Source organism: Borostomias antarcticus, assembly GCF_949987555.1.
Source record: "Borostomias antarcticus genome assembly, chromosome: 4".
NCBI lineage: Eukaryota > Metazoa > Chordata > Actinopteri > Stomiiformes > Stomiidae > Borostomias > Borostomias antarcticus.
In genome coordinates, this window is record NC_140237.1 from 36,048,838 (window position 1) to 36,060,655 (window position 11,818).

At 47.8% G+C, this 11,818-nt stretch overlaps 2 protein-coding genes across 2 annotated transcripts in view; both read left to right on the top strand.

Moving 5' to 3' along the window:
* Window positions 1-231: 231 nt before the first annotated feature.
* rrad (Ras-related associated with diabetes) lies at window positions 232-2,252 on the top strand (the record flags this gene model as incomplete). The annotated part of the gene is made up of 4 exons (XM_084436875.1): window positions 232-613; window positions 1,027-1,100; window positions 1,514-1,718; window positions 1,975-2,252. The coding sequence occupies 4 exons, from the start codon at window positions 232-234 to the stop codon at window positions 2,250-2,252; spliced, it is 939 nt and encodes a 312-aa protein (XP_084293001.1).
* Window positions 2,253-7,098: 4,846 nt separating this feature from the next.
* The window catches only part of cdh16 (cadherin 16, KSP-cadherin), a gene marked incomplete at both ends in the record, with an annotated part of 35,015 nt that continues 30,295 nt past the window's right edge, over window positions 7,099-11,818 (top strand). The window contains 4 exons of the mRNA XM_084437490.1: window positions 7,099-7,131; window positions 7,381-7,479; window positions 9,395-9,529; window positions 11,103-11,232. Coding sequence (XP_084293616.1) covers window positions 7,099-7,131; window positions 7,381-7,479; window positions 9,395-9,529; window positions 11,103-11,232 — 397 coding nt within the window. The remainder of the gene's footprint in view (window positions 7,132-7,380; window positions 7,480-9,394; window positions 9,530-11,102; window positions 11,233-11,818) is intronic.

The window sequence follows — 11,818 nt, forward strand, 5'->3', positions numbered from 1 at the left end:
ATTACATGATTTCATATTTTATATGAAATCCAAAGTAACCTATCCTAGGTTTACACTCGCGATTTTAGCCTGTCGTTATGCGTTATGAGTTTAGTTCTTTAGAGTGCCACAGTGCCCTATCCAAATGTTTCATTATGTTTGGACTTCAGTTTAATGATGTGTCCATAATCAGCACTCAGCAGTCTTACTAATGAATGAATGAATGTCTTATTCACAGACAGCCGAGTCCTCATGACTTTGAACAAGGGAGACAAGTTGCGCAACATGGACAAGCGCAGAGGCAGCATGCCGTTCCCCCCGCACCTGCAGAACCTGCAGAACCTGCACCTGCAGAACCTGCACCGGAGGAGCATGCCCGTGGACGACCGGGAGCTGCGCGCCACGGGGCCACCGGCCGAAGTCACGAACCTCATGCGCTGCACGTCCTACACCCCCGGGGAGCCGCACCGGGACAGCGGCGTGTCCGACTCGTCCGACTCCGTCATCTCGTCCGGTAGCGACACGGAAGGCCAGGTGCACAAGGTGGTGCTGCTGGGGGAGCACGGGGTCGGCAAGTCCAGCCTGGCCAGGATCTTCGGGGGAGTGGAGGACGGTCACGACTGCGACGAAACGGGTGAGTCACGGTGGTGGTGGTAATGATGATGATGATGATGATGATGAAGATGATAGTGGTAGCTTTAAAGGAGCAACTATGATGACAAGGGATTGTAAACGATGATGAGATGAGAGTAATTGCAAATATGTCAGTGCTTCTGAATGAAGAGAGCAGCAGTTTGCTCCCTCTCTCTCTCTCTCTCTCTCAGAGCCAGGCACACTGCCCTCTCCATCACACACAGAGGAACCTGAGTGACAGCTGAGAACAGGGCTTTCATGTTTGCCCCCGGGGGGATTAAGCACAGTGATCAGTCTGCCTGAAAGACAGGACACTAGCTCCTTTAGGTCTCATGAGACTCTAGTGAGGAGAGGACTGTATTAACCTCGTGAGGACAGGACAGGTGTGCTCATCAGCGTCTTGTCTCCTTCCAGGGAACACGTACGACAGGTCCATCGAGGTGGACGAGGAGGAAGCCTCCATCCTGCTCTACGACATCTGGGAGCAGGTGAGAGCATTCGACAGGCTGACATTCACTATATTTAACGCTGCCTACACATGATAAGAAATGCTCTCTTTGCTGGAGCCAACGAGCCCGTGTTTTTATCCCAGAGCACATTATTGTCACCATTTGAAAAAGAACTTATCTATACATGTAAAATCAATGCTGGCAACTATTTATGGAATATTATGAATGTCATTTGCTAAGATAACTATAATAATAATATTCTTTATCACAAAGATCTTAAGGCTTTAAAGTCAGCAGACCAACATTTTTTCCAAATGGTTATATAGTGTTTTAGTTTAAAATAGTTCACTGATCAGAGCTAACAAGCTGTTAGGTCTAGATACAGCCAGAGTGACAGCAGCCAGGTGACTGACCATGTAACTGACCATCTCTCATGGTTTCCTCCCCTGCAGGACAACAGCCAATGGCTGAAGGAGCAGTGCATGAGGATGGGCGACGCCTACATCATCGTGTACTCAGTGACAGACAAGGCCAGCTTTGAGAAGGCGTCCGAGCTGAGGATCCAGCTGCGCCGAGCGCGCCAGTCCGAAAACATTCCCATCATCCTGGTGGGGAACAAGAGCGACCTGGTGCGGTCCAGAGAGGTGTCTGTCGACGGTGAGTCTCTCTGACCAGCTCTCTCTTCACGGGAGACCGGATTTCAAGCCTGGTCACACCGCAGTTTGAGATGAGCTAAAGGAAGCCAACACAATTCTTCTAGTATGAGGCAAAGAACTGCGTGCTTTACACCTGTTAGCATATGATGTCTAACTTGAGCCTCTCTCCTCCTCCTCATCCTCCTCCTCCTCCTCCTCCTCATCCTCCTCCTCATCCTCCTCCTCCTCCTCCTCCTCCTCCTCCTCCTGTCCTGCAGAGGGCAGTGCCTGTGCCGTAGTGTTTGACTGTAAGTTCATCGAGACGTCGGCCTCGCTGCACCACAACGTGCAGGACTTGTTCGAGGGCATCGTTCGCCAGATCCGCCTGAGGAAGGACAGCAAGGAGGAGAACGCCCGGCGCATGGCCAGCTGCAAACGCAGGGAGAGCATCGGCAAGAAGGCCAAGCGCTTCCTGGGACGCATGGTTGCCCGCAAAAACAAGAAAATGGCCTTCAGACAGAAGTCCAAGTCCTGCCACGACCTGTCCGTTCTCTGAGAAAACCACGTGGAACCCTGAGGAACCGGGACTGACGTTCTCTCAGAGGCCTGTGAAGACCAGATGCTGTGTGTGTTCAACACGAGCGCACAGACATTTACATTTTTGTACAAAAAAAAGAGAGAGAGGATTCTACCCCTTTAAACACAACTGACAACGTCCACATCACTGACAACGTCCACATCACTGACATCGTACACATCACAGACATCGTACACATCACTGACATCGTACACATCACTGACATCGTACACATCACAGACATCGTACACATCACAGACATCGTACACATCACTGACATCGTAGACATCACTGACATCGTACACATCACTGACATCGTCCACATCACTGACATCGTACACATCACAGACATCGTCCACATCACAGACATCGTACACATCACAGACATCGTACACATCACAGACATCGTCCACATCACAGACATCGTACACATCACAGACATCGTACACATCACAGACATCGTACACATCACAGACATCGTCCACATCACAGACATCGTACACATCACAGACATCGTACACATCACAGACATCGTACACATCACTGACAACGTCCACATCACTGACATCGTACACATCACTGACATCGTCCACATCACTGACATCGTACACATCACTGACATCGTCCACATCACAGACATCGTACACATCACAGACATCGTACACATCACTGCGAAGCAGAGTTGATGACCGACCTGCATGAGGTTTATTGGAAGCTACAGTCTTTGGTTGCTCTTTTTGCCTTAAATATGTAGATAATGTGTTTTTATTTAAATGTGTTGATAGTGTTTTTATTTTTCATGCGTCTATTTAACCCAGGAAGGCTTGTTACTTCCTCAGATGGAGTTGTGCCTTGATGCAAGGAGGCTCTGACTCTCCTCAAGTGTTCATAAATGTATAGAGAAGAATACTGTGTCTTATAGAAGAATATTGCATAATTCTGTATGTGTCAAACACCCTGATCAGAGGCTGTATATAGATGGTTCTAGACCCTGATCAGAGTCTATCTACATGGTTCTAGACCCTGATCAGAGTCTGTATCTACATGGTTCTAGACCCTGATCAGAGTCTGTATCTACATGGTTCTAGACCCTGATCAGAGCCTGTATCTACATGGTTCTAGACCCTGATCAGAGCCTGTATATACATGGTTCTAGACCCTGATCAGAGCCTGTATCTACATGGTTCTAGACCCTGATCAGAGCCTGTATATACATGGTTCTAGACCCTGATCAGAGTCTGTATCTACATGGTTCTAGACCCTGATCAGAGCCTGTATCTACATGGTTCTAGATCCTGATCAGAGTCTGTATCTACATGGTTCTAGACCCTGATCAGAGTCTGTATCTACATGGTTCTAGACCCTGATCAGAGCCTCTATCTACATGGTTCTAGACCCTGATCAGAGTCTGTATCTACATGGTTCTACACCCTGATCAGAGTTTGTATATAGATGGTTCTAGACCCTGATCAGAGTTTGTATATAGATGGTTCTAGACCCTGATCAGAGCCTGTATCTACATGGTTCTAGACCCTGATCAGAGCCTGTATCTACATGGTTCTAGACCCTGATCAGAGCCTGTATCTACATGGCTCTTCTGGCCCGGATCAGAACCTGTATCTACATGGCTCTAGACCCTGATCAGAGCCTGTACTGTATATAGATGGTTCTAGACCCTGATCAGAGCCTGTATATAAATGGTTCTAGACCCTGATCAGAGCCTGTATATAAATGGTTCTAGACCCTGATCAGAGCCTGTATCTACATGGTTCTAGACCCTGATCAGAGCCTGTATATAGATGGTTCTAGACCCTGATCAGAGTTTGTATATAAATGGTTCTAGACCCTGATCAGAACCTGTATCTACATGGCTCTTCTGGCCCGGATCAGAACCTGTACTGTAAGTCCAGGCCTGGAGAGGGAGGACCAGAGATCTCTGTCCTGAGTCAGACATGCTGCCTGGCGTCTGGATTCATTCTCTTTACTTGAAACTAAGTGCGCAGGTTCGTACTGAAGACAGAGAGGGGAAGGGGTTATCTGAGAAATAAAGATAGTATACATTTTACCATCCCATATACAGTACACTTCAATCCAGTTGTCACTGAATGAAGATGAGCAATAAATTATCTTGTAAATTTAACATTGTTTTGATTTGATTATGGTTGATTTGCACTTCCATTTAATATTCAATGATTTTGTTATGTTTACATTTGAAAACTTTCAATAAAACATCAAATGCAACCACCTTACCACCTTACCACCTTACCACCTTACCTCGGCTTTCTGTGTCTTGAGCAGCGTATATTTGCATCAGGCTATAAACTAAGATGCACAGTCACACAGCAGCATGTGCGTCCATGTGTATGAATATTCAGGCTCAGATAGCATCAGGGTAACGGGCTGTTATGCAGCGGTGGGATTAGGAGGAAATAAGGTTGTTAACAGCTTCTGGAAGTCTGTTCTGAAGTGTTAAACATTAAGCGACTGAAGTCGTACAAACACCCGTCCTTTTTCCACTGCAGTCAGACCGTTCTGCCACCTTCTAAGGAGCAACCACACCGCTGGGGAAAGGTAAGAGAGCTGGGGAAAGGTAAGAGAGCTGGGGAAAGGTGAGAGAGCTGAGGAAAGGTAAGAGAGCTGAGGAAAGGTAAGAGAGCTGGGGAAAGGTGAGAGAGCTGGGGAAAGGTAAGAGAGCTGAGGAAAGGTAAGAGAGCTGAGGAAAGGTAAGAGAGCTGAGGAAAGGTAAGAGAGGAAGGAGAGAAGCAAATATATCCATCTTATATATGTAGCTTACAGTGAGTGTTTTTGAGATATTTGGCCGATCATGGATCTGGGTTTGGGTCAGTCTGTCCAGGCTTGTCCAATCAGGATGTTGGTTAGCTCTCTCTCTCTCATTCAGTGATGTTATTGTCAATCATGCAGGAACAGTCGTCCTAAATGTTGAGCTTAAGTGAACAGGTGTAGACTACGCATCTGAACTGCTGTAGAAGTGTCTTTGATGACATGATGAGTTTTGGGCTTCATGCACAGCAATTCATGTTAACGTGTCAATTTCTTCAGTAGAAGTTTAATTGCAAAATTGCTGCCATTGTTGTATTGTTTTGTTTGAGTATTAGACCTACCCTCACGTAGTTTAAACTTAAACTAAAAGTCATGAACTTATGTATCTAACTGGCTGTTTGTGAGGGAATGGGAGCAGGAGGAGGGGCAAAACCAAAAACCAAAACCTTTAGCCTCTTTTTCTTCTACACTTTGGTAGCACTTATTTTTTGTACAGCACCATGGTTTAAACCATTGACAGAACATATTTTTTGCATCCTTAACCTCAGTTTGGACGTTCCCTGTGTTTCATGTCAGTGCAAGCATCTTTCATTCTTATCTTATATGTATGAGGCTCACGCACCTGATAAATATATTTTGGACTATTTGAGAAGAGCTATTTCTCTACTTTAAGAACATGATGTCCTATTCTAGGCTTCAGTTGTTACAGTGTTTAAACCAGCAGTCTGCATATACGACTGTACTGAGTGTTTAAACCAGCAGTCTGCATATACGACTGTACTGACACGTCAGCTGTACTGTACGAACACAGCAGAGAGAGACATTGGAATTCCTTTGTTTACATTGAGATGTAGATTCAGCAAACCATCCGTATTTCCTTCTTTAGGATTTATTTACACATCTAGGCTATATGTACATGAATCAACCCCATTGTGCCTCGACAGTTTGACTCCCTTTCCTCTCTTTCTCTCTCTCCCCCTCTTTCTCACACTGACTGACAATCAGTAACAAGACAGCTATGATCAAGGGTGTAGAGTGAGTTAAACATTGGGAGGTGTGTGCGTGCGTGCGTGCGTGCGTGCGTGCGTGCGTGCGTGCGTGTGTGTGTGTGTGTGTGTGTGTGTGTGCGTGTGTGTGTGCGTGCATCTGTGTGTGGTGGCGGTGGGGGCATGTGCTCCCCTGGAAGATTTATCGGCCTTTAATGATAATTTCTCTGGTGACTCATCCTTTGCAACTAAAGCTTAATGTGTTATTGGTTGTTACTCTGCAAAATATGTGGATGAATAAAAAGCACATTCCAGGCTGATGTCAAAGAGCACGTGTCCTTAGTTTTATTAAGGAAATCATTTTGTAAAGTTAAATCACGGGGATAATTATGAGGCCTGTGATGTATGAAGCCTACAGACAAGCTCTCAAGCTCTGATCAAGCTCTCCCCCAAAAATATCCAAACAGATATTGGCCGGGTTTCCCGAACGAGTTAAGAAGCACTTAACTCCAAAGTACTTCTTAAACAAAGGGTTGCTTAAGAAGGGTTCTTTAGGGGGTTCTTTATCGGGAAACGCTAACAACATGTAAAATTGAAAAATTTATAAAAAAAAGCCCCACACCCACAATAGTAAGAAATATGTTTTCACGTCAACGTAATATGATGTCGCAAGTGCTGTCCCATTCCTTTTTATACCAATTCGAGCCCTTGCAGCCTCTCACACTCAATCACTTTACCAGGTGACGTCAATAAGTCTGTGAGGGCTCAGGGCTTGAGGGTTTAGGGGGGACATTGGGACTGGGCCACCCTCTCTCTCTCTCTCTCTCTCTCTCTCTCTCTCTCTCTCTCTCTCTCTCTCTCTCTCTCTCTCTCTCTCTCTCTCTCTCTCTCTCTCTCTCTCTCTCCTCTCTCTCTCTCTCTCTCTCTCTCTCTCTCTCTCTCTCTCTCTCTCTCTCTCTCAGGGCTTGAGGGTTTAGGGGGGACGTTGGGACTGGGCCAGTGTTTACGTGGTCATGTTGTTTGACCTCTGACCTGTCTGTCTGTGCAGGTTCAGAACCATGGAGGAGAGAGAGGCCATCACTGCCCTGACCGTAAGACTGGCTGCACGGCCCATTATCAGAGAGCTGGCACAAACTGTGTGTGTGCGTGTGTGTGTGTGTGTGTGTGTGTGTGTGTGTGTGTGTGTGTGTGTGTGTGTGTGTGTGCGTGTGGAAACAAGCCAGACATTTTTCATTACTGGCTTTAATTTTAAACATTTTATTTAATCAACCAGGTCAGTGAAAAACACATTCTTATTTACAATGATGGTTAACAATCCTGTGTCCTCTGTCTTGTTGTAGTTGATGATTCTTCAGATGCTCATGGCATGTTCAGAAGCTAACGTGAAGATAGGTGTCCCTGAGAACTATGATGGCATCTTCCCCTGGTACCTGGCTAAGGTAAGACAGCTGGTCAGCAGATCTGCAGGTCCTGGTTAGCTGGTCGGCAGGTCCTGGTTAGCTGGTCGTCAGGTCCTGGGTAGCTGGTTAGCTGGTTAGCTGGTCTGCAGGTCCTGGGTAGCTGGTTAGCTGGTCGTCAGGTCCTGGGTAGCTGGTTAGCTGGTCGTCAGGTCCTGGGTAGCTGGTTAGCTGGTCGTCAGGTCCTGGTTAGCTGGTTAGCTGGTTAGCTGGTCGTCAGGTCCTGGTTAGCTGGGTAGCTGGTCGTCAGGTCCTGGGTAGCTGGTTAGCTGGTCTGCAGGTCCTGGTGAACAGGGCCCGGTTAGCAAGAGCTGATGAGTCATTCCTGCTGGCTGTAGGAGAGATGAAAGGCTGTTTGAAAGAGGAAAAGAGGAAGGGGGGGGGGGGGGCTAACATGAGTGCTACTATTAACTTCGTGTTAGGTATCTTACTGTTAGCCTTTTCTTCCTCTCCACTTCATTCCCCATCTCTGATCGGTACTCAAGATACAATTATTGCTCTCACCATCAGACTAAAAATGTTGCGCGCCCCCCCCCCCCTCACCTGTGGCGTAGCATTGAGTGGGTAATTGAGGCACTTTGAAGACCGCTGGTGGAAAAGAGTTCCTCCCCGGTAACCACTCTCCTCCATGCGTCCGCCACCCCTGGCCGCCAAACGTTCCAGGAAGTGAACTGCTGTAGGATAGTAATTACCCAGCAGCCATCAGAGTTTTTCTCCACCGGTGAGTCAGACACATTATGATTTGTGCGCATGACAGACCGGAAACTTCTCTCCACCTCCTCCCCACTTCCGATCTCTCTTCTGAGTCTGAATGCAGAAGAGAAACTAGGATAACTGGAAGACTGCGTAAACAGCACATTAAACCTGTCACCACCTGACACAGAAGGAATGCCTGGTCCCTCATGTGGTGGCATAGTGTCAGGGCTTATCCCCCTGTCAACCATTAATACAGAGCTCACAGAGATGGCCTTAATATAGTCCTCACAGTCAGGAGGGCTAAAGTTAGCCAGTGGAACGGTCGTAAAAAAGACAAGCCCCTCAAACCCTGACGAGAATAACTCAAACGCCAACACCAACCCTAACCCAGACAAGAATAGCCCTCAGCCCGACCCTAACCCAGACCAAAGCAGACTCCGAGCAGACCTGAGGCTGTTCCGTGGTGGATGGAAAGGCCCAGTGAAGCTGCTGCTATGTGGGCCGCGATACAAATCACTCTGCCTGGTGAGTGGCAACACAACAGCTGTCAGCCACTCCGTCTGTGTTCAAGACTGTTCAGACCCTCAGTATTGTCAGCTGGCCAGGTCTGCGTCTGACCTCACACATTGTAACTGACCTGCTGCTCTCTCTCTCTGCTGAGAGTCCCGCTGTCACTAGCACGGAGAGCTCTGGGAGCCCGAGGGTTGTGTGTCTGGCCTGGGTGTAGCAGTGTCACGCTGCGTTTGATCTTGGGTTCTCTGACCCGCCGACGCATAAGACAGTGCTTTAGCTGGCTACACCACCGAAAAGTTCACAATTTGATGGCGCAGCTGGGCGGTATTTATACTGAGGAGAGAGTTTAACCAATTCAACTGGGCTACCCTCACCCCCCTGAACTCACTCCACACACCCTAGCGACCCCAGCTGGTCGAGGTGAGCCCGACTTGGCGTCTGGAGTCATCAGCACCTCTGTAACAGGTGTCACTGCGTCGCTCGTCAGTGTGGCTTCCGCCCTAGGGGTTAGGGCTTAGGGGTTAGGGCTTAGGGGTTAGGGGTTTGTTTCTGGGGGAGGCTACAGCAACACTGAATGAGGTACTCCTGCAGTTTGAGAAGTCCTCCTCTCCTTCTCCCCCTCTCCGCCTACTCCTCTCCTTCTCCCCCTCTCCGCCTACTCCCCCCCCCCCCCCGTCCTCCTCCCCAGCTGCCCAACCTACCTGCCAGCTACAGTGACCTGCAGGTGTCCGGGGATGATGAAGGCATCTTCGGCGTGGAGGCCGGCTTCCTGTATGCCCTGAAGCCCCTGGACAGAGAGAAGCAGCCCTCCTACTCCTTACAGGTGAGAGAAGCAGCCCTCCTACTCCTTACAGGTGAGAGAAGCAGCCCTCCTACTCAGTACAGGTGAGAGAAGCAGCCCTCCTACTCCTCACAGGTGAGAGAAGCAGCCCTCCTAATGCTTACAGGTGAGAGAAGCAGCCCTCCTACTCTTACAGGTGAGAGAAGCAGCCCTCCTAATGCTTACAGGTGAGAGAAGCAGCCCTCCTACTCCTTACAGGTGAGAGAAGCAGCCCTCCTACTCCTTACAGGTGAGAGAAGCAGCCCTCCTACTCAGTACAGGTGAGAGAAGCAGCCCTCCTACTCAGTACAGGTGAGAGAAGCAGCCCTCCTACTCAGAACAGGTGAGAGAAGCAGCCCTCCTACTCAGTACAGGTGAGAGAAGCAGCCCTCCTACTCAGTACAGGTGGGGGACGTCCACTCTACCAGGGTCTGGAAGGACATTCTACAAATGAATGACTTACAGATGTGATTTACTGATGAGTATGACATGTTTTTGTGCTGTTATAATGCTGTTATCGTAGAAGTTAACTTGTTTGCATTGAGGATATGTTATTCTGGCTCTGTATAGAGTGGTGAGGCTTGATGTCCTAGTGTAGGCTGCAAAGTTAGCATCTCCACCATTTCCATCTGAGTTCTGAATCCCTATGGGGAAAATGAATGGGATTAATGAAAAATGCTGAAAATAAGGTGTGTTTAACAGAGACTCCCAGACTCGAGTACGTTTGTTATAAAATTTAAAATACAAAATTGAAGATGGGTTTTGTGAACTTGTTGAGATATGCTAACCATTACTAAACCAGGGACGGGGTGGCCATCGGGAGCATCGCGTTGGAACGTCACAAGGTCACTGAGCCCCGCAAGGGTGAATTGATTAGATCAGATTTGGCTTAAAAAGTGGCCTTACTGGGGCTCCATTTCCTGGCCTGAATTATTTCCCCAGTCCGGCCCTGACTGAAACTGTACTACAGCAGTCAAATGGCCGCCATGTTTTGCATAACCTGAGCTAGCACTAGAAGACGTGAGAGATAACCCAAACTGAATAAATACCACACATATAAACACAAAACTACCTTAGCTAGCTCAATCAATGTTTAGCATAGTGCAACATCGACCTCACCTCAGAACCAACTAAAGGCTTCAAATTTCACAAAAACCATATTCAATGATGTGTTTTAACAACGAACAAAACATACTCTAGTCTGGGAGTCTCTGTTAAACACATACATTATTTTCTGCATTTTTTGTGAATCATTTGGGTTTAGAACTCAATGACAGCTCCTCTCTCCCTTTATAATGCCACAATGTGTGTGTGTGTTTGTGTGTGTGTGTGTGCGCGTGCGTGTGCGTGCGTGTGCGTGTGCGTGTGTGTGTGTGCGTGCGTGCGTGCGTGTGTGTGTGTGTGTGTGTGTGTGTGTGTTTGTGTGTGTGTGTGTGTGTGTGTGTGTGTGTGTTTGTGTGCGTGTGTGTGTGTGTGTGTGTGTGTTTGTGTGTGTGTGTGTGTGTGTGCGTGTGTGTGTGTGTGTGTGTGTGCGTGTGTGTGTGTGTGTGTGTGTGTGCGTGTGTGTGTGTTGCAGGTGTCCTTCATGTCGACGGGGCAGCCTGAGAGCTTCAACGTGGAGGTGTGTGTGATCGATAAGAACGACAACGTTCCCACGTTCATGGAGGAGAGCATGAGAGGCAGCGTGCAGCTGGGCCTGCTGAGAGGTGAGGTCCTCAGACACAAATACTAGTTAAAATAGTTACATTTTCTTCTTTGTGAGTAAGTGCTTCTTACTCACAAATGCTATATAGAACCATTTGTAACAGTAGTGGAACCCTCTGATAGAACAGTAGCGGAACCCTCTGATAGGACAGTAGTGGAACCCTCTGATAGGACGGTAGTGGAACCCTCTGATAGGACAGTAGTGGAACCCTCTGATAGGACAGTTGTGGAACCCTCGATCGGACAGTAGTGGAACCCTCTGATAGGACAGTTGTGGAACCCTCGATCGGACAGTAGTGGAACCCTCTGATAGGACAGTAGTGGAACCCTCTGATAGGACAGTTGTGGAACCATCTGATAGGACAGTAGTGGAACCCTCGATCAGACAGTAGTGGTACCACTGATCATATAGTAGTGGAACCCTCTGATAGGACGGTAGAGGAACCATCAGATAGGACAGGAAACATTTAATAGGACAGTAGTGGAACCCTCTGATAGGATAGGAACCCTCTGATAGAACAGTAGTGGAACCCTCTGATAGGAAGGTAGTGGAACCCTCTGATAGGATAGGAACCCTCTGATAGAACA